Genomic DNA, 23166 nt, shown 5'->3' on the forward strand with positions numbered 1-23166 from the left:
AAGCGCCTGCGCCAGAGCCAGGCTTCGCCTTCGAGTTAGGGCGGAAACGCTTTCCGGTGTAGATATTCCAGAAATATTTCTGCTCTCCAGCCGTACTGCTGCGACGACGACGACGACCTGGCCGGAGCTGCTGCAGGGACGACTGAAGCTGGAGAAGCTGGAGCTGAGTGCAGATTGTGGTCGCGAGTGGTGTCCAAAGTTTCCAAATCCAAAGCCAATTGAACGGTCTTTTTTTATTATTATTAAAAGCCCACGGCTGCTGACGGTGAGAGCTTCTCGAGAGCTATGAGCCATGGTGGTGTCCCGTTAATTGTGGAACCTTCTTAAATCGGCAAGTGCGTAGAGCAGAGAGTGTGCGGTGTCCAGAATTACCAGAGTCCCAGCCGGCGGTGGGTGTTCCAGTGGCCACATTCGCATACACATTCACATTCACATCCACGCCCACGTTCCGCGTTCCCTTACCGGAAAGTCCCGCTTAGTTTTCTGTCTGTGTATGTGTATGTGTGTGTGTGTGTGTCGGGATAACGGTAAAACGGGGACACCGCACCTACAAAATCTAATCTAAAATTCCTTTAGAGACCCGCAATTATGGCATTGCAAGCCGTTTAGAGTGTGTGTATACACAACACACACGCACACACACTCACACTCACACACACCCCGCACCCTGAAAAGTATACCATATATAAACGGCCCCCTTCTCCACGTCTCTGTTTTGAGTACAACAGGCCAAAAAGCGTGAGTGTACATGCAAGGATCACCCTGTGTAGCTGCCTCTCCCTCACTTTCTACTCTCTTTTCTCCTTTCCATTGGAAAGCGCAATTTGTTTGTTTTTTAAGAGTTTCCTTTGGCAAAAATGATCCCTGGGCTTAATACCAATGCAGCTCTTTCCAAGCTACCAGTCACGCCTCTAACTCGGTCCGGCGCCTCCTCTCTCCCTGCCGCCGCCGCATACAGGAGTTTGCGCACTCCCTTCACCTGGCTTCGTTGTCATTCGTTCCGTTGCATGCTTCTGCATCGGGCAGGACACTGAGAGAAATTCCACCACACCCAAAATGTGGAAAATGTAGTCAATGCTCGCAGGTTTATCTACACCAGAATCCGAAACACACTGAAGGTTGTGTGTGTGTGTGTGTGTTTGTGTTGTTGCCGGTGCCAAATGTAAACAAATCCTTTGACAAAAAATTAATATACAAATATTCTTCTTATTCCTGGTGACACAGACCGAAAAGCAAGCGGCAGGATGTTAATACGCTGGAAGAGCAAAGACAAGAGCGCCTCCTCCAACCAGGGCGCCTGTAGCAGCAGCTCCTCTTCAAAGAAAAAGCGGAAGGGACGCGATGGCGGTAAGTACTAAGGAGAGAGAGGGAGAAAGAAAGGGAGAGCAAGAGTTAAAGAACCGTTACTTAGCGGGAAGTTGGAAGTCACTGGCCAGGGTTTTAAAAGGTATCCTTTTTTTTCAGAAGAAGATTGGCAAAATGAAAACAAATCGGGAAGAATGCCGGCAAATGAGCAGGGTAAGTGCCATGCAGTGCCTTAAGATCTCTAACCAGATGGAATTCCTACCTCTCGGCAGGTGGTGGTGGTGGCGGTGGAGGCGGTGATGAACGACGCCGGGCCATGCGACGCGACGATCCGCGAAGGCACACGCTTGGCGGCGACATGTTGGTCTACGGCGGTGGCTCCCAGCACCAGCATCCGCATGCCCACCAAATGGCGCCCCAGCAACAGCGGGCCATGGACCTGGAGGTGAGCTTTATCTAGCTTCCACTGCTAATCCTAAACTGAAATCAAATCCTTGCCCCCCAGATGAGCACGCGGGCGCAGAGGAACAAGAAAAACCAACCCATGCGCGGTTATGCACCCGTCAATCAGGGACCCCTGTTCGATGACGATCCCGGGATCATGTCCGAGGTGGAAACGGCCAGCACTGGTTTCCGTAGGGGCGGCAAGCAGCGCTCCTCGCTCCCCGTGGTCCGTACACCCTCCAAGACGCTGGAGCGTCCGCTGGGTCTGGTTTTCCTCCAGTACCGCTCGGAGACGAAGCGCGCTTTGCTGCCCAACGAGATCACCTCGATTGATACGGTGCGCGCCCTATTTGTGCGCTCATTTCCACGCCAGCTGACCATGTCCTATCTGGAGGGGCCGAATGTAAAGATCTACATACACGATGCCAGCAAGGATATGTTCTATGAGCTGGAGGATGTGCGTTCGCATTTACGCGAAATACGCGATCGATCGGTGCTGCGTTTGTTTGAATCCACAGAGGTGGCGGCTCCACCGCAGATTTTGCCAGGTGGACCGGGCATACCGCAGCCCTTGCCGCAGGCCCAGGCGCCGGCAGCCAACTGGGATCAGGATCAGAGCTATTTTAGTGAGCCGGAGTTTGATTCGGATTACAAGCACCAGCACATACACAAGTCCAAGGTGAGTTTTCACTTTCTTTTTCGTTTTTTTTTTTTTTTTTTGGTTTAAATTAATCCTTTATTCAATATCACCGCGTTGGGGGTTAAGGATAATTGTGTCCATGGGCGAGTCAAGGATTAAAAGCATTGACTCCCACATGGACAGGCAGAGAGAGAGAGAGGGAGACGAGGAGGACTTAAAGCGGGTTAAAAAAAAAAATAAGGATTAGGATTAGGAGAAGGAAAACCTAAACTGGAGTACATCTAGAAGTTACCACAGGGACCCACTGTCAGCCCCTTGAGCGCATTATTCATATGCTCCTGGACATCCTTCCAGGCAAACACAATGGCTCCCTGGAAGGGCTCTGGGTGACAGCTACCACAAATGCCCATCACCGCTTTGACCTCCTCCTCGGCGGGCTCCCGATCATGCGTACTGATCTCCTCCTCCAGGCTCATCTTGAGCGTCAGATCCTGCTTGAACTGCTGTCCACCAAAGTCCGCCAGGCCATTGTATATTTCACTGGCGGTTCCTGTTGTTCCAGTTCCGGAGCCATCGTCCACCACGGAGCCATCCTCCAGCAGGACTAAGCCGCGCTTCTTTAGTTTCTTGTGGTCTGCCTCCCTTTTGAACTGTATGTGAGTCTCGGTTTCATCGATGAACTGCACATTGGCCGAGTTGCTCAGCATTTGGAAGCGATTCCGTCCAGGGTTAGCATTAGCCTGAGATGGGGCCAGGCCTAGAAGCTGCTGGGCTACCAGGCGAGAGCCGGCATTGATTTGGCCATTGACAAAGTTGGTGTTGATGGTGATGGCATCGCCTGGTGAAGCAGGAGCACCACCAGCAGGGGCTCCACTTGGTGGGGCTCCACTTGGTGGCGGATTTGCCAGGTTGATGCGCACTCGGGTGGGTATCTGACCACTGGCTAGTAGAGTGTGCATGGGCTGGGGTCGATTGATCTAAGGAAGATTAGGTTAAAGTAAGAGGCTTTGTTAGGAGTTTCTAGCTATTCCCTACCGTTGGCGGCGCTCTGGTGGTGCTGGAAACCTCCAGTCCCTCGTGATCAAAGTGATGGACATGATGATGCTTATGATCGCGATGCGCCTTGCCCGCACTGAGAGCCACCCTATAGACCTGGACCAGAGTCATCTCAAAGTGCAGGCCATGGCTGACCTCTCCGGTGACAGAATTACCGCCAGAGCGAAGCTTGCCATTAGCGGGTATCTTGTGACCCACGAGCTGTGTTGGGGTGAAAAAAGAAATTAATTAAAATTTTGGAAAAGAGTGGGAGGAGCTCCTTTTTGTTCCTCTTCCTCCTCCTGCTCCTCCTTCTTTTCCTCCTACTCCTCCTACTTCTCCTCCTCCTTCTCCACCTTCTCCTCCTCCTTGTACTCACCGAATTGTGAAATCCACGCCCTATGCGCTCCGCCTTTAGCCAGGCCTGCCACTCGCCCGTCTTGCCATTCCAAGAGCTGCACATATGATGCCACTGTCGCATTTTCAGCGGATAGTTCAATCTTCACCAGAGCGAAGCCGAATAAAAGACACTAATTAGCTGTGGTTGGACGCCAATAAAGTCACCCAAACACTGAAATCTCACCTGAACATTTGCTGCCCCTTTATGGCCATCGAAAGGAAACTGGAATTCTGCGCATTGGCGACCCAGATTTGTATTTCGCGGGGTTCCTTGCCAGCTGTGGATGTGAAAAGATGGATAGATGGTTCAGACTCGCTTTCAGTCTAAACATGGTATTGATTATGATGAAATCCCAGCGTAATCCCGAAGAAACTAGCTCAGTGACAGAACCTAAAACTGGGAATTCCTAAGGCAAAAGACTCCAACCCATTCAGGAAGCTGGGTTATACAAGAGAGAGCTGTAGCTGTAGCTGTAGCTGGTAGTGCTTTCAAATCCTGTTAGGCTGTTTAGCTTGGAAGCACTGCATACGATTTAAATATGAATCACCTGACTGATCAGCGCCTGGCCTGGCTCGGAAAATCATTTCCTAGGCAGGCGGAAGCCAGACTATAGCCGCTATTTGAATTGAGGCTCAAACTGAGGCTGAGGCTGAGGCTGAGGCTAAGTCTTTGGCTTTGGAATTATGTCAAATGCTAAAGCCGCCGCCTTGGCTTCCCAGCTCTCCAGCTTCAGCTTTAGCTTTAGCTGCTCACCCGAGACACCAGCAACAATGCCGACGACGACGGCTACGACGACATCCAACTGGAAACAGGTAAATTATCGCTTATGTAATGCGACCGCAGCGACACAACAACAACTTGAACAACAACCAACAAGTGGCTGCGTCATGGGGCACATAAAAAAAAATTGTTTAGAAAATGAAAACAAGAAGCTAAACAAAGTAAAAGCTTTCAAATGGCAGCAGAAGACTCTGCCAAGATGATACTCTGGAATTCAAAAGATTTTTAAGCCCAGCAGACAAAAACGATAGTTTTGCGGATGTCCGATATAGACTCATGAATTATAATAAAGTTAATCAGCGGATATAATCCTGAGAATTCGCTTTAGTCGTCCGCTATTCGCCCGTTTAAGCATCTGTTTTTGAGCATTTAGCGAAACTAAAGCGGAAAGTTAAATTCTTTGTCAGTTTTTAATATCTTTAGGGGATATTTTTTGAATTCACTCGCTTATGTCAGGAGCTATAGCAACCCTTTCATCATTGACCATCAAACTCAGTAGCTGCCTTTCGTCTTAGAGCTTGTGCTTAGAGCTTGCATCAGGAAGTGCGGGGCTTCCTTTCACTTTCCCAGTCACAGACAGGTGCGAGCGCCAGAGCGTGGCCCACAAATTTCATTGCCCGCCGAGCGAAGGTCTCGCGTTAACAGCAGCCAAGCTGGGCTAGAGGCCCATCAAAAGAGATCGACGCCCGTCGCTGGCCAAATTATGCAACAGCCTAAGCTTAGGTCTCCCCCCTCCAGGTAAGTCTTCATCTAGAGCCCATTGTCAAGCCGCTAAAGCAAGTCACGGTGAGAGGCAAACAACACCTTCCCCCAAGTCAACTGGTGACCCCCTACTTACCCTCGTAGGTCAGGAGGACATGGTCGCCGCTGTGATTGGTAAAACGCATCCAGAAGCAGAGTGTAAACTGCTCCAACTCCGGCAATGGATTGTTGTACTCCACCTCGCCATCTTGGTTAAAGGCAAACTTCTTGACACTGCATCGATTGGAGCCATAAAGCGGTGTTCGCGTGAAGGTCAGCGGCTCCTTTGGAGTAGCCTCAATATCCTCTAAGCTATAGGATTCGTACTGATCGTCCACATGATCACTGAATGTGATGGGTTGGGCTGCCGCTGCTGTGCCGCCGGCACGGGCCAGCAGGAGCTCATCCTCAACCTCGGAGGTGGCCTCTTTGTCACCGCTAAACTGAGAAAAACTGGTGGAGATCTCGTGACTGCTGCTGGCTTCCCCCGGATGGGATTGCTTCAAGCTGTAGGCGGCAGTGCTGCCGCTGCTGGAACTAACAGCAATGGGCTTCCAGGCCAGGACTGAGAGGAAGCCATTCAACAGTATAAGGCTGACCAAGGCCAGAGTGCGTGTCATTGCGTAGGATGTCTCGCGATCTGAGATGCCTGAAGATCGGTATTGGGATTGGGATCTCTCTTGCACGTCCGATTGGCGCGATGTCTCGGACTTCACTAATCATCCACGCATGCGGCGCGGCCAGGTTGAGTTGCGCCGCCGAAAATAACAACAGCAGCAGCAGTAACAGCAGCGATTGGAGCTGGAGCTTGGAGGCAGCAGCTCTGCCCAACTGGTCCCACGTCGCGCTCGGTTGTAACGAATTACGAATTGTAACTGCTATATTGAAATTGAAACTGGTTGAGGTCTGCTTGGTCTGTCGGCGGCGCAGTGAGCCAACCACTTGCACTTGTTGCACTCTCCGCTTCGGGCCAGGTAATGCCTGCACTTGATGTGTAATCGCTGCCGGCGGATGAGTCCATCTAGAGCAGAGCACGTGCCATCTAAGCCCGAAAGGGAAAGGGTATGGGAAAGGGAAAGGGCTTTCGTTGGCATCGCAATTGCTTTGGGGTTTTGTTTTTATTTTTTGGCCAATTTTGGCAAGTGATTGGATCGCTTTGATCGATCGCATTGGGTGGGTCAAATGGCAATTAACGGGTATTCATCTGAAGCAACGATGTGTCGACGGCCCTGGCACTCAACTCGGACTTCCACGAGTCGGAGCTCGAGTTATTACACGGAAAGAAAGGAAGCTAAAGAAGATGAATATAAATATATATTTACAGTTATTTCAATTTTCGATTTTAGTCGATTTATCTCTCGATTTTTTTTTAGAAAAAATCGATTCATTGCAAAACGATTTATTTCCAGCTTTAATATGTTAAATTCCAGCTTTAATATATTAAAAAAAAATTCATTTCCAGCTTTTATATATTTAAGATATAGCTGTAAATAAATCGATTTGTAGTAAATCAATTTTTTTTTAAATTAAAAATTTAAAAAAAAAATCGATTAAAATCGAACATGGAAATAACTGAAAATATATATTTCTGTTGATCATAGATTTGTAATTTTTATCTATCGATATTTTTATATAAATAATTAACTAACAAACATTTGTTCATCGTAAAAATTATAAAATATAATTATATTGATTATTTTTCTATTAAATCGATTCTAAAAATTTTAATTTATTGCATTATTGAAAAAAAATCGATTAATCGATTATTGAATCGATTTTATTTTCAGCTCTAGTATCTATATTTATATTTTAAAAGTATCATTAATATTCTATTCACAATATTACTTTATAAAATCTTCTTATTTGATCTCCTTTTTATTAATTTTATTTTTAGTTAATTAGTCATATAATTTGTAATTATTTTTCTCCGTGTACACTCAAGTGCCGTACGTGTTTCGGTGCGCAATCTTTTTGGGATAGGCCACAAAACCATCGGACATTAAAGAGAGGCGAAACCATAGCTAACATTTCGCTACTTGAACGAAGGCCAATTGGCAAAGTTAAGCAAAAAATAAATAAAAAAAATAATAATAAGCAGTACATAGCCGTGCCCTTGCCCCTTGTGTTTGTACCTGACTCTTCCATCTGCCTGTACCTCACAAAAATAAAAACCCCCAACTAACCCTCCGTTATACCATCTTTGTATCTTTCAGATTGGCAAGCAGCCGGCGCCCTACTACGTGGGCTCATCGCAGACCCTGCCCCGCGGCATGTACTCCTCGGAACGCAACAAGGTGTCGATGGGTGCGTAACGTAGTCCAAGATCCCTGCAACCTTATCTTTGGTATACATTTTCCACCTCCTTTTTGAGTTGACCCCATGACCCCAGCTGATCCTTGCTCCCCACCCACCCACTCTCTCTCTCTCTATATATCTATCTATCTCTCTTTCAAATTTAGTTCTTTGTCTAAATATGATTCATGTCCATATTCATTAACCCCAAAATAAAAAAAAAAATAAAATAAAATAATTAACACTCACAACAACAACAAAGGAGCGCCTGTGAAACCACTCAGATCACTCAATCCAAGGGGGGGTAGCATGGAACCCCTGTTCCCCTACACCCCGGATCAATTATACAGCATTCCAGGTACCCAAGAATCTATGTGTTTATGCCTTTCTATATCCAATTGTAGCTGAGAGATTGTGTACGACACGAGGGAAAACAGAGTCGCCCACATTCTCCACAAAACAAACACTAACAATTCTACATTCCATAATCATTCCATTGGCTTGTCTTGCTTCTTGCTGGAAATTATACTATATATATATAGCAAAATATGTATATATATATATATATATATGCATGTATATGTCGGAGACATTTGCTAGAATAAGAGAGTCAGGTTTATGAACTCAACTTGACTTAATATGGTCTTAGTTAGGCTTGGCAGAAAGTATATTTATATCGGACACTGTATATAAATTGTATATTATTATGAATATATGTATATATAAATCAATTCAAATTAATGTTACGTTATATGTGGCATTAAAAAATAAAAAAAATATAAAGTAAGGAAAATTTATTGGTTTTTAAACCCTTTTAGGGCATTCTAATTTCACTCAGCAGCTTGAAATAAAGTGAATAACTCATTTCCGACCCCATAAATCATATATATTCTTGATCAGCATCAACAGGCGAGGTTTTCTAGCCATGTATTCATTTTCAGAATTAAATTTAATGCATTTTTGGCTAAGTTATAGATTTTTTAAAATTTAATGTTTCCCAAAAATGATAAAAAAAAAATATTGCAAAATTTTTTCAACATTTTATAAGGAATTAAATTATAAAATATAAAAAAAATATATATATATAGAGTTCGTTTTACTTTAAAGATTTAAAGTTAAGATTCTTAGGATTAGTTCAGAAAAATAGATTCATTATTTGACATATATCGTATATATATTTATATCTACATATATCTACTTATCTATATCTGTATCTCTAACTATATCTCAATGCGTTTCAATCATATGCATCCCCCATACCGAATCGATATCGAATCTTGTTCTTTTGCTTTTCCTTTTATTACCTCAATTAAATTCCAAATTAAAAACTCCAAGCTGCGTTTTTAAGGAAAGACCCAAGGTCAAAGTGCTTACTAACCCAGAATGTGGCTACCTTTGCAGACGGCTACACCAGTTCCCCAGAGCGCAGCAGCCGCGGCAACTACGAGGAGCCCTACTATAGTCAGTATGGAACAAGGGGCCCAGTGGTGGCGCCCATTATTGACGAAGAGCAGAGGTGAGGATAGAATATAAAGAAAATATTTTTTTTAAATATTTTAAAAAATAATTTAAAAATATAAAAAAATATATATATATGTATATATAAATTTCTTAGCGATGGAACCCTGACGGAGGATCAGTACGCCCTGTACGGCATCAAGGTGGGCGGCGGTCCCAATCGTCTAGCGCATCGCGGCAACCAGATCTACGATCCCACTAGGTGAGCATTCTCCCCCGCATGGCCCTCATGTAGGTGGCATAGTCCTGCTGCAGCAGGACTAGATGGTTTCCTTCAACCCTGGAACTTCGCTTGCTGCGTCTATAGATCTTAATGCGCTTCACATTGCCATTTGTGGAGGAAGTGGAGGCCGTTGCCACAGGATGAAAGTAGGTGGTGCCCTTGCTCTTGATAGCCTGCACAATGAGGCACAACAGGTAGCCGCCGAAGGAGAGAAAGGCCAGGGCGGTGATGCTTATCTGGAAGAGGGTCTGTAGCTTAGTGGGCTTCTGCTCGGTCCAGGAGGGAGCCGGTGCAGGAGCATGGGAATGATGCGAATGCCAGGGACCAGGGCCAGTTCCGCTGTCATGATCACCACCGCTGGCAGGGATTAGTAAGGATCAGTAACTAAAGATTGGAACTGGTTATAAGAACCAAAATTTTACCGATCAGCCATCAAGGCCATACGCTCTGGCAGTTCCGAAACCGATCCCGATCGGGATTCTGCTTCTGGACACTTCTTGGTGGCTTCTTCTGGTTCTTCTTCCTCCTGGTAAAAGTCCTCTTCATCCTCCTCCACCATTCGCTGCACCGACCTCTTGAGCAGCAACAGCTCATCCACCTGAAAGTTGGCCAGACATCGGGCAAAGCGTGCCGGCGTGCCAATCACTGTTTGGAGGTTTTTTTTTATTTTTTATAGATTCGTCATGAGTTTACCACTTGGATTTTGGATTGCCCAATCCATCGATCGATTTGGAATGCTACATACCACTACAAGTAGTCATGGCTTGCTCTCAGTGCTCAGTGGTTCTTGCTTCGATCCAACTTGACGACTGGGGGGCCATTGCGTGCTCGCCAAGACTGCTCTAGCTTTGTGCAGCTCCAAGCGTAGGAAAAGGTGGATGAGGAGGAGGAGGAGGTGGTGGTGCTAGCCAACCGCATTCTTGCCAGTTTCCGTTATGGTTTACGCTCCAAGAGCTGCTGCAGCAATTCCGGTGTCTTAGCTGTAAGCCCAGGCTTGACTGGGCAATTGGAGCACCTAAAGCCGACGGATGTGTGGCCCAGTAAACACGGTGGTGACAAACCAAGCTTCCTCAGCAGGTTATATTTTTAACCCTCTAGTGCCACATTTATTATTTTTGAAATTGTGAATAATGTAATAAGTGCCTCAACTCACTTTTGGGTTAATATTTATTTATATATATATTTTTTATATTTTACTTTTAGGCCCGAAGACTTGCATCGCATACGCGTGGAGCACATGGAACGACAGTTGGCCAATTTGACGGGATTGGTGCAAAAGGCTTTGGTAAATCAGAATCCACAGATTGGGCCACTGGCAGTGCCCACCTTGGATTCCAACTATCTCGTTGTGCCAACCCAGATGCAAGGTAAGGGGAAAACTATGGATAGATTCATGTGATGTCCATGTGATGTCCAATGTGTAAATGTTGTAAACCGGCACCCACATCATGCTTAGCTTTTGGAACAAAATAAAAAGCAACGCCAAGCACTGCTTTCACGTGAAATCCTAGCCCATCTTTGCTACAATGTCTTGTCTTTGCTCTGTTCTTTTTTTCCTCTCTCTTCTCCAGCCAACGGCTCGGGAGACGAGCTGTACATAAGGGAGAAAGCTCCCAAGTTGGGCAAGAACTCGTGCCGTAAGTGTGACCCCTTAGAAGAGACTTAGAAATCAATAAAGACATTGTTCGCATACCTTGAACCCTTGATCTTGCAGAAAAATCCGTGTCCTTTGAGAAGTCTGTATCGTTTAGCGATGACATACAGGGAATACCCAAGTCGCATAGCCCTCTACATGCCGGTAATTTCTATTATTCACTAACTAGCTTTGGGTGTTTACTAGCTGTGAGGTCTTTAAAATTATTTTAAAAAATTATATACAAATAATAGAACGGAATTTTATAGCTATCATTTAATACTATTTAAAAACAAGAAAGGAAGCTAACTTCGGCACGCCGAAGTTTGTATACCCTTGCAGATTGGTTTTCATATTTATATTATAAATTATAATGCCGAAAACAGACACTTAACAGAGTTTCATAACATTTTACCTATACTTATTATGTTTACAGTTTGACAGTTACAGTTATACATTCCCAGCTTTACATTTTCTCTACATCTACGGATCGCTTCTATGGCAGCTATAAGATATAGTCGTCCGATTTTCATAAAATTTATACCAAAATTTTGAAATAATACTTAAAGCTCATGTCTCAAAGTAGATGAAAATACGTTGAAAAACAACGAAGTTATAATTTTTTCTATTACTTTCCCTATCGTTCCTATGACAGCTATAAGATATAGTCGTCCGATTTTCATAAAATTTATACCAAAATTCTGAAATAATACCAGAAGCTTATATCTCAAATTAGATTCAAATACGATGAAAAACAACGAAGTTATATTTTTTTTCGATTAATTTCCCGATCGATCCTATGGCAGCTATAAGATATAGTAGTCCGATTTTCATAAAATTTTTACCAAAATTCTGGAATAATATAAAATGACCATATCTTAAAAATGATGGAATAATTTTGAAAAACAGCCAAGTTATAATTTTTTTTCTAAAAATTTATCGAACATTTGTATGGCAGCTATATGATATAGTCGTCCGATCCGGCCCGTTCCGACATATATAGCAGTGAGAGTATATAGAAGACTATATACAAAGTTTCATTCAGATAGCTTTAAAACTGAGGGACTAGTTTGCGTAGAAACGGACAGACGGACAGACGGACGGACACACGGACATGGCTAGATCGACTCGGCTGTTGATGCTGATCAAGAATATATATACTTTATAGGGTCGGAAACGTCTCCTTCACTGCGTTGCAAACTTCTGACTGAAATTATAATACCCTGCAAGGGTATAAATATATAAATAATATAGGGGAAATTTCATATCTAAGATTAGCACTTTAGGGCTCTCTTTCACAGCACATCTTTCTTGCTTTGCCTGCAAAGTACAAACTTTGAAGAACGAAAGAAAGACTTACTTTTTAGCTACTCTTTAAGAGCTTTGTTAGCTCTTAATTTCGAAAGTAACGAGAAAGAGTTTTCTAAGTGATATTTAAACCCAAGACCAAAGCTGGTGAATACTCAAAGCCCTTAATAGAAATAGATTGGGTTTGAAAAACTTACAAATCAAACCGAATACCCTTTTATGCCGATCTTCTTACCTAAATTGTAATGGACTCTGCTCCGACAGCTGACACGAAGCCTACCAAGCCGGCAATCAAGTCGTCTACCCTGCCACGCACCTCGTCCCAAGGTAAGAATGGCCTAACCACGACTCACCAGGCATGCCTCCAGTCAAGCACAAGGTCACATACTCATTCACCAATCACTCATTACTCACTCTTTACTTACTCATCATTCACTCACCACTTAATCACCACTCATTCACCACTTACTCATCACTTCCTCATGAACCTGCTCCCACCGCTACTTGGTTTCTCTTCCTCCTTCCGAAGAGCGCGACCGCCTCAAGCCCCCACCACCCCCGAAACCGATCGTGCTGGCCCAGACCGCTCATCCCAATTATCGGGCTGACATAGCGCTAGCCCCCGAAGTCTACAATCATCTGCGTGGTCTGCAAAAAAAAGCCAAGGATTTGCGTATGGAAGTGCGAACTCTGCGACGCCTCTCCCAGGCCCAGGCCGTTGCCGTGCGAGAGGATATCAAGGGCACATTTATGCGTATCCGGGCCACGCTCTTGGCCAGCAGTGGCAGCTTTTGGAGTCATCAGAGCGATCAGGACACCACAAGGATATCGCGAGAAGAGGAGCTGTACAAACAGGAAGTCATACGGCTGGAAAAGGATCTCAGTGATCTCGAGGCATCGGTAGAAAATCTGCGCGGTGAAGTGATCAATCGTCGCACACGGGTCAACATGACGGCCGTGGAGGATATGGCTTTGGTGCTGAGTAGGGCCAGGTAAGAGAAAAAGAAGGCATATCACTTAACCAAGGACTAACTGGTAACCTTTTTGGCTTGTTAGCAAAACCGTTGCCGAGTTAAAGCTCAAGTTCCCAGCCTTGTCGAACGGTCTGAGGTGTATACTCTCCGACGAGATGGAGAAGGTGGTGCGTGAAGAAAAGTTCCTCAAAGAAGAGCCCGATCGCTTGGAATCGGCGCTGCGACGTTGCAAGAAGCTGACTGGGACCCTGGTCACGCTAAAACGGTGGGTTTTCTGTGGCTAGACCTAAGCGTGTCCTTATTTCCTCCTTATCCTCTCTCTCTCACAGACTGGCCAGCGTCCAGGAGCAAAGGCTACCGCCCAATGAGCCAACCATTAGCGAGGAGCCGCCACGTTCTGCGGACATCTCGGCGCAAGACAAGGTAAGTGCCAAGCCAATTGCATGCCGTCTTTGGAGGTACAAATGAAGAAGAACATGTGATCCGTGCTGCGTACAGTTTACACTAAAAGCTAGTTCAAATTCAAAATCCTAAACCAAGTCATAGAGAGAAAGAGAGAGAGAGCGCTCCAGCTTCAGCTCCATCTCAACCTCCATATTTCCATATCCATTTCCATATATACTTGTATACATATATATAATACAGCTACAGAACGTACGTGTCATGTCTATAAATGCATATGTATAAAAGTATGGCTCCCATTTCTATAACTATCGCAGAGACTTTAGATGCTTTGCTTGTCTTTTCAAGAGGAAATAATATATACGGCAAGCCTTTCTCTGATCTCTGGACAGAGTCCTTTGGCTTATAGCTAGTCCTGTGGCGCTTATGCGTCTGTCAGTTAGTCTTAGTCCCTGCTTTTAGTCCGTCCGAGAGCGATGATGTGTATGTACATATGTTAAAAGAAAGAGTCTTAACCTAAACCCACACCCACACCCCACTTAGTTGAATCAACTGGAAATATGACCTTGATTTACCTTAAAACATTTATACGTTTGTAGCCTTTGAGTTGTATATTTTGTGCGTTTATCTTATGAATAAGTTGCAAATTGGCTGTTGTTACATAAATAGTGTTTTAGTTCATCGTTCATTTCACCACCAAAAAAAAAAAAGAAAACAAAAAGAAAAACCCAGCGAGTAACGAGTAGCAAATAGCGAGAAGCGAGTCGATAAGTCGGCACAAGTTGAGGTAGCGCCCCTCCCTGCATAGCACCGCTAAGCACCGCGAAGCTTTAACAATCCAACCAACCCCCCCCCCCCCCCTAGCTACCTCAAGAACCTCTAGACCCCCCCCCCCCCAAGCCCATGCCCCTTCAAGCCAAACTGTTTGAGCTTCTGCCTTGTTGGGTCCTAATTACTAGATATTTCAACTCTGTTACAATTACACATAAATAAAACATAATAATGCTTAATCATTTACATGCTGAATACCCCCTAAAATCCCCTCACCCCTTAAAGAATACAAAAGATAAAAAAAAAGAATTCAAAAAACACTACAACAACAAAAAAAAGTTAATTTAATATCAGCTTGAACGTCTTTTAAAATGAGGTTTACCTTCGTTTTCTCTTCTTGCCTTTTCTCAAACATTTTTGAATATCGTTTACCGTTTAACCGTTTTAACCGTTTACCACAACAACTACAACAACTACAACCCACATAGTTTAACTGGCGATGGAGTTCAAACTTCAAAGAGGCAATTACTGAGTAATGACTGAAAATCCAAATATAACAAAAAATACAACAAAAAAAAAAACTAAACCAAAAAGCAAAAAAAAAAAAAAAGAAAGAAAAAAATTATAAACCAAAAACGTTTTTGAAAAATGAAGATGCAAAATCATTAAAAAAAAACCAAGTTGATTTTCCTTTTGCTAAAACATAATTTGCTCTGCATTAAACATACTAGTTTATATTTTTGTATACTATTTACTACTGCTATCAACTTCTAACTAAACTAATACTCGTACTAAACTCAAAAACCCATATCGAATTTCATCAAAAGCCACCAGAAGAGTACTCCCAAAAATAGCCAAAAAAAAAAAAAAAAAGAAACCTCAAAAAACCCCCACCAATAACCTACAAGCTACATATCCATGTTCTCGTATGTACATATATGTATCAATAAAGTCCCCCCATCCCCCCCAAAAGTTGAATGACTGTGTGTGTGTGCCTACCACTCAAGCAAATTTCCCCCCTAGAACCATCCAACAAAAAAAACTTCCAAAATATCCCTATTCCCTGTCCAGTTCCAGTTCCTCTACCACTCGTTAGCATCAGTTTGCCAGTGATCACCCGTCCGCGTCAAATGGATCCTACTTCTTTCCTGTGTGTGCCCGAGTATCTCTTTTCCAGAGTTTGGTCGTGTCAAAAAAACCAGGTAGGAATCGATGGACAACACAAAATATTTGCTTTATGAGGCCAACTTTTTATACATTTCATCATTTTCCCCCCACCCACAAAACAAACCAAAATGTTAACTCTAATACTAAAATCTAAATTCTAATTCTAAATTTAAAAAAAAAAACTGAGTATGACAAATGTACAAATTTTGTAAAGACCATAAATATTCTTTCCATTTATTTTCGTGGCCCAAAAAAACCACCTATGATCTCTCACTCAACTCACACGCAAAAAAAAAAAACTCCCAACCTCATCTTGGTGTTATACCACATTTTCTCTGTGTGTTTTTCTTGACATAATCATAAAACCAGAACCTAAGATTTAAGATTTATATGTGCCAAGTAAGCTCGATTTTGAGATATGTATGTGTGTGTGTGTGTGTGTGTGTGTGTATTACATACATTCCCAATATACCCGATGAGCATAATACTCATCAGAACCTGGTTAGCATCTCTTCAAGTCCATAAATTATCTCTCAACCATTGGAATCAAGAATCTAACTGAAAATATCGAGTGAATGTTTAGGGGGAACATCCACAAGTCCAAGTCCGATTCCCTGTCTTTTTTTTTTATTTCATTCCCAACTTTGGATCGTAGTAGTATTACCCTCACCCTAGGAGCTAGGAAAAAATCGATTTTTTTCGATCTTTTAGAAAATAACATCGATTAAATCGACAAAAATCCATTAATCGAGCCTATTTATTTTTTTTGTACATCGATTGTTTTAAACGCGAATCGATCAAAATTGAAAAAATCGATTTAATCGATGTTGACATCGATTTTATCCCAGTTTTACCTCACCTTTATCCCATAAACCCCCCAATACGTACTCTGAATTTTTGTTTTCGGTGTGTTCGCTTCTGCTTTGCAAGTCTTCTTCTGTTGGTGTTCGTACCTTGTTCTACATGTTGTCGCCTCCTCCTAATCCCTGCCTGCCTCTTGATTGTCGGGGGGTTGGGGGTCCTTAACCCCGTTAAAACTGGGACTTTTAGGCTTCAAGCAATTACCACGAGTGGAAGCGAGTTCTTGGTCTGCACACAGTTTTGTTAAAAACAATTAAAAACGGGAACAGGAAGATTCAGATAAAGATCTTGATATAAAGATACAAATACAAATACATATACAGATACGGATACAGATAAAGATACAAAGGCACAGATACATTTAATTAATTTACAGATTTTACTACCACGGTGCAGATCAAAGACACAACTCTCCAGTCTCTCTTAATTAAGTTTTTCTTTCTCAGAGCAGAAGAATCGGTTTAACATTTAATTGAACTCTTTTTTTTCGTTTTTTTTTTTTTTTGTCTTTTAATTATTTATATATATGTATATATACATATATATTTTTTTTGCTTTGTAGTGCGTGTGTGTGTGCGTGTTTATACAAAATATACCTTAAATTAGATACATATTTTATGTATATGTACCCCTTTGTGCCCTGTTTATGTACGTACACACCATCAGCCTTCAGCCTTAAGCCTTCCAAGCCCCTCATCCAAACATCCAAAAACCATAACCATAAACCACTCTTAGTGCCTTACAATTAATCTTAATCAGACAAAGTCGAATGGCCAATTGTATTGCCAAAAAAAAAAAAAAAACAGTCATCACTGTTCAGTCACTGTTCTCACTCATCGTTTGTTGTCTTTGAAGTTTCAACAATCTATCAGCATCATCAATCACATTGCCTTTAAACCCCCCAAGTCCATCAAAAGCATCATAATATAATCATACTCATCATCATAATCATAAAAATCTGAATGAGAATCAGAGAGAACTCAGTACCCATCTAGCCTATATATAGAAGCGGAAGCTTAGAACTAAGAGAGGCAGTAAGAGCTTAAGGAATACCTGTAAACACAAGACATTCTCCCCAGACCTACGATACTTTATGATCGGTTAAGACTAGCTTGTAGGCTAGCTTAGTGAGCGAGACATGTACAAGACAAATTGGAATCGTCATCATTATTCTCAAAGTGCACACTCACATAACCGTTCTAAGCAAGGAAAATAGTAGAAATAAGATGCGTAACGAGCAGGTATTTAAATGATTAGAATTAAGCAATGTTTATGATTTTAAGAGCATAACAATTTCAAGTAAAATAAAAGAGAGCTCTTCTCATTCTCTCAATTAAATTTTAAGAGAGCGTTCTCTCACTCTCTCAACAAAATTTCAACAGAGCCGTTACGCATCTTATTATTATATGGTCTTTTATTTTTAACCCAAAACGCTGTTTTAAACGCTGCTGCATTCGTTCAAAGCTCTTCGTTCTTAGACTTACATACTCGTTCGTTTCATATTACATGCTTGCCTATGCTTACCTATATATCTGTAATATATATATATCTCGCTTTTCAACCAGCCTAATCCAGCTTTATGTAGAATCTGCCGGAATTTAGGGCTTTTTATGTGTTTGCTAAATCCCTCACTTGCATGATCTTCTATGATTCCTAGTACACCATGGTGATGCATTTAATTTGTTTGCTTTTAGCTATGTATTATCTGATATATATTTGTATATGTTAATGGTTTACTACCTCTGTAGTACCACCAAACTCTGTGTTGTGTCCCATTATAAATTAATTAAACTAATATATATATTACTTATCTTGTAAGAATCATTACCTTAATCCTTTTGTTCTACCTTTTGCCGCCTTATGTGTTCTTGTAGCCAATCCCAACACCCAGGATGGGGTCGTTCACTCTCAGCGGGGGACTCGCACCCGAAAACGCACTCGATGCTCTGCTAGATGAGCTCAAGACATTCTCCAAGCCCATTGCCCAGCAGCAACAGCAGCAACAGCAGCAGCAGCAACAACAACAATACGAGGTGAGTGAGTGAGGGAGTCGTTGGGCCTCCCCCAAACCAAACTAGAATGGAACCAAGTCTTCGCCCACAGATACGACCCGATGCAGCCGATTCGGCATCTGATGAGAGCGCCCAGGCAGCAGTACAAAGCACCGTCACCACGCAAATATCACAGGCCCGTCTCTACACAGAGGCGAGCGTTAACATGCAGCAGGCTAGCGTTAGCACCAGCACTAGTGGCAGCAGCAACATGGTCATCAGTAGCAGCAGCAGCAGCAACATGCCATCGCAGGCGCAGTTAATGGTTCACACCAATATGGGCAGCCTGCGTCGCCTGCACTCTTATCCCAGCGAATCGGATGGCGAGCTGTCCCAGGTCACCAATGTAATCACCAATGGTGGTGGTGGTGGTACCGGCAACAGCAGCAGCAGCAGCACCAACAAACCACCCGTGCCCGAGCGAAACGCTGAATTGATCACCAAAGTGGGACACAAGCGCATACCGCCACCTCCGCCGCCACGCACCAGCTCACGCAGTCCACTGGCCAGTCCAACCAGCCCCAATCAGAATCAGAATCCAAGCCAGAATCCAACACAAAATCAGAACCAAAACCCCAATCCGAATCCAAATAATAACAGCGGTGACTCTTTTCTGGCCAGCCTGGCCAGCGATACCTCTAGTGGTGACAACTCCAGCGGCAATGAGTCCGGCAACGATCATGTCCAGCGTCAGGTGGCCCTCGAGATGCGTCACCAGGAGCTGCTCAAAAAGCAAAAGCTGCTCCAAGAACAATACCAAAGACTGCAGCAGATGAGCAAATTGCCCTCTGTGGATTTGGCCTGTCCATCGCAGGGACAGGGACAGGATATGGGTGGAAGTAATACCCTTAGGAAGCTGGGCAGCGAGACGAATATCCAACAGAAGATAGCCGCTTTGAGTTTAGCCTGCGAGGCTAGTGGAGCCGCAGCCGCGGCTGCTGCGGCGGCGGCTGCTGCGGCTGCTGCAGCTACCAATGGTGGTAGCGGTGTGTTGGCCAGTGATGCTACGAGCAGTGCGTTAGGTGGCGCCGGTGGTGGTGGTGGTGGTGCTGCAGGGGCGGCTGGTGCGGGGGCTGCTGCTGCGAATCAGACAACAACAACGACCACCAAGCAAGTGTACGAGACGGAGATACTTTAACACAACTGGAAATTGGCGTGGAACGAGGCAAAAATTGACATTTAAGCTAAAACTAAAAGCTTAAAAAAAAACGAATTCACAAAAAAAACACCCCCTTAACATCCACTGTATCTGTAGATACTAATGAATCTTTAAACTAAACACAAGGTCCGTTTGCTAGTAAATCCAAACAAAAACAGCAGAAGCAGAAATGAGGGAAGAAAAAGCAGGAATGAAGGAAGAAAAAGCAGGAATGGAAGAAGAAAAAGCAGAAATGGAAAAAGGAAATCAGAAATAATACAAGAAAAAGCTGAAATGATGGAAGAAAAAGCAAAAATGAAGGAAGAAGTAAAAACAGAAATGATAGAAGAAAAAGCATAAATGAGCAAGAAAAAGCATCGAGAAATCGACTATGACTTTACACACAATCGAAATCGAGAATCAAAAAACAGAAAAGAAAAAAAAACCAAAACCCAGTATTTGTAATTCATAATCACCCTCTGGGCAAGGTCATAAGTAGGACATACAAGCACCTCTCAATGATCACTCCCGATGGTTCCCAAAAAATCCCAGATTAATGTATTTATATATATGTATGTATTCGCTTACATTGATGTACTCTTGTTGCATGTTGTGTTTTTTGTTGTTGTTTCAATGAACATTGCACAGAGACAAAGCGAGAGAAAAAGAAAAAAGATATAAAGAGAGTTGAAGAATCGGCTCTCTCAGTTAGAGATAGAGCTGAAGACAAGACAAGAAGCTTTGAAGAAGAAAAGAAAAAGAAATACCCCGCACTAAACCCTAATATATACATATGTATATCGTTCTGTGTATGTATGTATGTGTCAATGCCAAAGCGCACCCCTACACACACACACACTTTAAGACAGAAGAAAACCAAAGAATTGCAAAGAAACCCCAGAAGTAACGTAAGAAAAACCAAAAGGAAACGAGAAGAAACGAGAAGAATCGAGTAGAATTACGAAGAATAGCTAAGCACAACACAACACAACACAGACAGCCAGTCGTACCAAAGGCCATAAGTTAAATAAGATGCATAGCGCCAGACGATTAAAATCCAACTGAAATCTCTTGAAAATTTTCTAAAAATTCAAAGAAAGAGCAAAAAATTCTATAAAACTTGAATATTTTCTTAAAATTCAAAGAAAGAGCAAAAAATTCTATAAAACTTGCTTTCGAAAAGGTAAAAATTTCATTTCTAGCTAGAAAATATCCTTTGAGTGTTACGCATCTTATACAGTTTATTGGCCTTGATCTCACGTACTGTTATGTACAGATCTCTTGCGTATGAACTTAAAGATATGTCATAGGTTTTCAAGTTTTTTAAATTAGCCTTGGTTATCCCCAATACATATATATATTCCCATATAATACCCATATATACCCCATATACGTGAGACTGATAGTTCTATATATATACACACACACACACACATGCATATACATATATGTGTAGCTCATCAAGGATACAGGAAGGCAGGCAGCACCAGCATTATGATTGGAGGTATGAAAGCGATAAGATATTGTTGTACTCTTTAAACATTATTTTTGTTAACTAAAGTGAAAAAAAAGAAAGAAAAAAAAAACAACAAATGTGACTAGCTAATTTTTAAATCCCACTTAAAAAAAAAAGCCAGCCATAGACACTCACTCACGCTCCTCCTCCTTCCCTAGAGCTCCTTTCGGAGAGTGTTTGAAAGATCTGCTTCGGACTACCGTTGGACTACTAACTATTATTGTTTATATAGATGCTGCCTATATAATGGGTGGTTTTCGCTCTCTTTTAGCCAAATGCATTTAAAACTAGAACAAGTCAACATCGAAGGCGAAGGCTCAGGCTCAGGCCCTCTGATGTCCTTCTCCTCTAAATACATATATTGTTTTTATCCCGAAATGTTTTTCCTAGTTAATTGAAATTCATGCAGCCATCAAGCGCCATCCCTCTAGCCTATAAGTATTTATATATACGGACATATATATACGGTATATGCAGCACACACTCATGCACAGGATACACAGATAGATTTATTCATTTCACAGCTTGGCCAGGCAGTATTACATTTCAGTATTATATAGGCTTATTTGACTTTCGCCACACATAATCACACCAATTTGTTGCACCTTTGTCCGATTTAAAAGTATAATTGTTAACTTTTTTGAGAGACCTACGAGGTAGAGCTGGTAAAAATTTATTTCTTTTAGTATTTTAGAACCGAAATCGATTCGAACGAAGTAAACTTGTATTATTTAACTTCTAAAACAAATTCAAATTTTTCAAAAATTTTGAAAATTATAAATCTTTTTCTAAAACGATTCGGCTATTATGTTGATATAAAATATATATTATTTATAAGGTCAAAAATGACTTTTTGACTTCCCTAATTTTCTAACTATAATACCCTACAAGGTTATAAAACAAAAAAAAAGTAACCCAATTTACCTAAAGAATGCTTCACGATATATCGATAGTATCGAAGCTAAAGTCGATTTTATTCCAGCTCTACTAAATGGGTTTTAGCTTAAGGAAAATAAAGGCAAATGGAATACTTTTTGAGTATTTATATCTGCTACTCATCATTTTATAGCTCAAATACACCCACAGTCCCGCATTATGCTGATTATACGAAGTGGAGTACGGATGGCCAAAAATATTCATATATCGATACAGAATCGATACAGAATCGATATATGAACCCATGTTTTAACGATGCGATATGTCGATATTTTGATTGGATATATCGGACCAAAGCGATCGAAAAACAAGAAAATAGAAAAATGCAAATGTTCGTTAATTTTTGGATAAAATCGACATTTCTTGATATATAAAAACTTCGATAAATATATCAAAATTTACCATATTCTCGATTTGATATTGAGCGCGATATTTATATCGAGATCATATCATATTGGACTTTTCCTCTCGATATATGTACATCGCTAGATCAGAGAGTATACAGAACACTTGAACCGCTCAAGACATAAAGACAAGTTATTTACTAAGTTAGGGCATTGTTTTTTTTTTAAATATTATTTATTATGTATAACATATATATATATATATTTAGATGCAAACAAAAATCACGCAACGAATACACAGAGTTAAAGAGAACATATATACCATGCATACGATGATATGATATGATTACGAAGATAATAAATACCGAGAGAACGAAACGAATGAACGCAGAGAGATATTTAAGTATAAAAACAAGTGACAAAAAGTGGCAAAGTCAATGGCATTGAATGTACATCGTACACCTAATTATATTCCTTATAAGGCACACTCACACACCACGAGACACACACACACCCCCCACTTAAAAAAAAACGGAAAAACGGTATTTGCGGATGCGGGAACGATCAGAAAGCGTTACAAGTGCGTATTTTTTTCTTAATAAGTAATAATTATTCTATTTAAATCACAACAAAAACCACAACAATAAATATCATTCGTAAAATGGACTCTAAACATGGCTTTTCTCT

The 23166-nt window shown here is 42.0% G+C and overlaps 3 protein-coding genes across 10 annotated transcripts; 1 reads left to right on the forward strand and 2 right to left on the reverse strand.

Moving 5' to 3' along the window:
• The first annotated feature begins 93 nt into the window (after window positions 1-93).
• LOC108079438 (coiled-coil domain-containing protein CG32809) lies at window positions 94-23145 on the forward strand. Of its 8 annotated transcripts, none has more exons than XM_070287915.1 (17): window positions 94-265; window positions 1225-1347; window positions 1465-1518; window positions 1578-1750; window positions 1811-2428; window positions 7559-7649; window positions 9039-9153; window positions 9253-9357; window positions 10582-10745; window positions 10950-11015; window positions 11093-11176; window positions 12584-12646; window positions 12849-13311; window positions 13376-13558; window positions 13623-13716; window positions 18369-18527; window positions 18598-23145. In XM_070287915.1, exons 2-17 carry the CDS (start codon window positions 1245-1247, stop codon window positions 19681-19683), a joined length of 3621 nt encoding a protein of 1206 aa, XP_070144016.1. In that variant the 5' UTR covers window positions 94-265; window positions 1225-1244; the 3' UTR covers window positions 19684-23145. The 8 variants fall into 8 exon arrangements, 6 of the variants coding, with proteins under 6 accessions (XP_070144016.1, XP_041631115.1, XP_070144017.1 ...); XM_041775181.2 differs by lacking the exon at window positions 94-265 and adding an exon at window positions 378-389; XM_070287916.1 differs by lacking the exon at window positions 94-265 and adding an exon at window positions 717-738.
• Window positions 2513-6181, reverse strand: b6 (pentraxin-related protein b6). The gene is made up of 5 exons (XM_017173773.3): window positions 5443-6181; window positions 4008-4101; window positions 3804-3924; window positions 3425-3646; window positions 2513-3366 (listed from the first exon to the last, which is right to left on the reverse strand). Exons 1-5 carry the CDS (start codon window positions 5963-5965, stop codon window positions 2671-2673), a joined length of 1656 nt encoding a protein of 551 aa, XP_017029262.1. The 5' UTR covers window positions 5966-6181; the 3' UTR covers window positions 2513-2670.
• Window positions 9352-10420, reverse strand: LOC108079310 (uncharacterized). Its single transcript, XM_017173604.3, has 3 exons — window positions 10124-10420; window positions 9801-10023; window positions 9352-9735 (listed from the first exon to the last, which is right to left on the reverse strand). Exons 1-3 carry the CDS (start codon window positions 10137-10139, stop codon window positions 9354-9356), a joined length of 621 nt encoding a protein of 206 aa, XP_017029093.2. The 5' UTR covers window positions 10140-10420; the 3' UTR covers window positions 9352-9353.
• Window positions 23146-23166: the final 21 nt, after the last annotated feature.

This window comes from Drosophila kikkawai, chromosome X, assembly GCF_030179895.1.
Source record: "Drosophila kikkawai strain 14028-0561.14 chromosome X, DkikHiC1v2, whole genome shotgun sequence".
NCBI lineage: Eukaryota > Metazoa > Arthropoda > Insecta > Diptera > Drosophilidae > Drosophila > Drosophila kikkawai.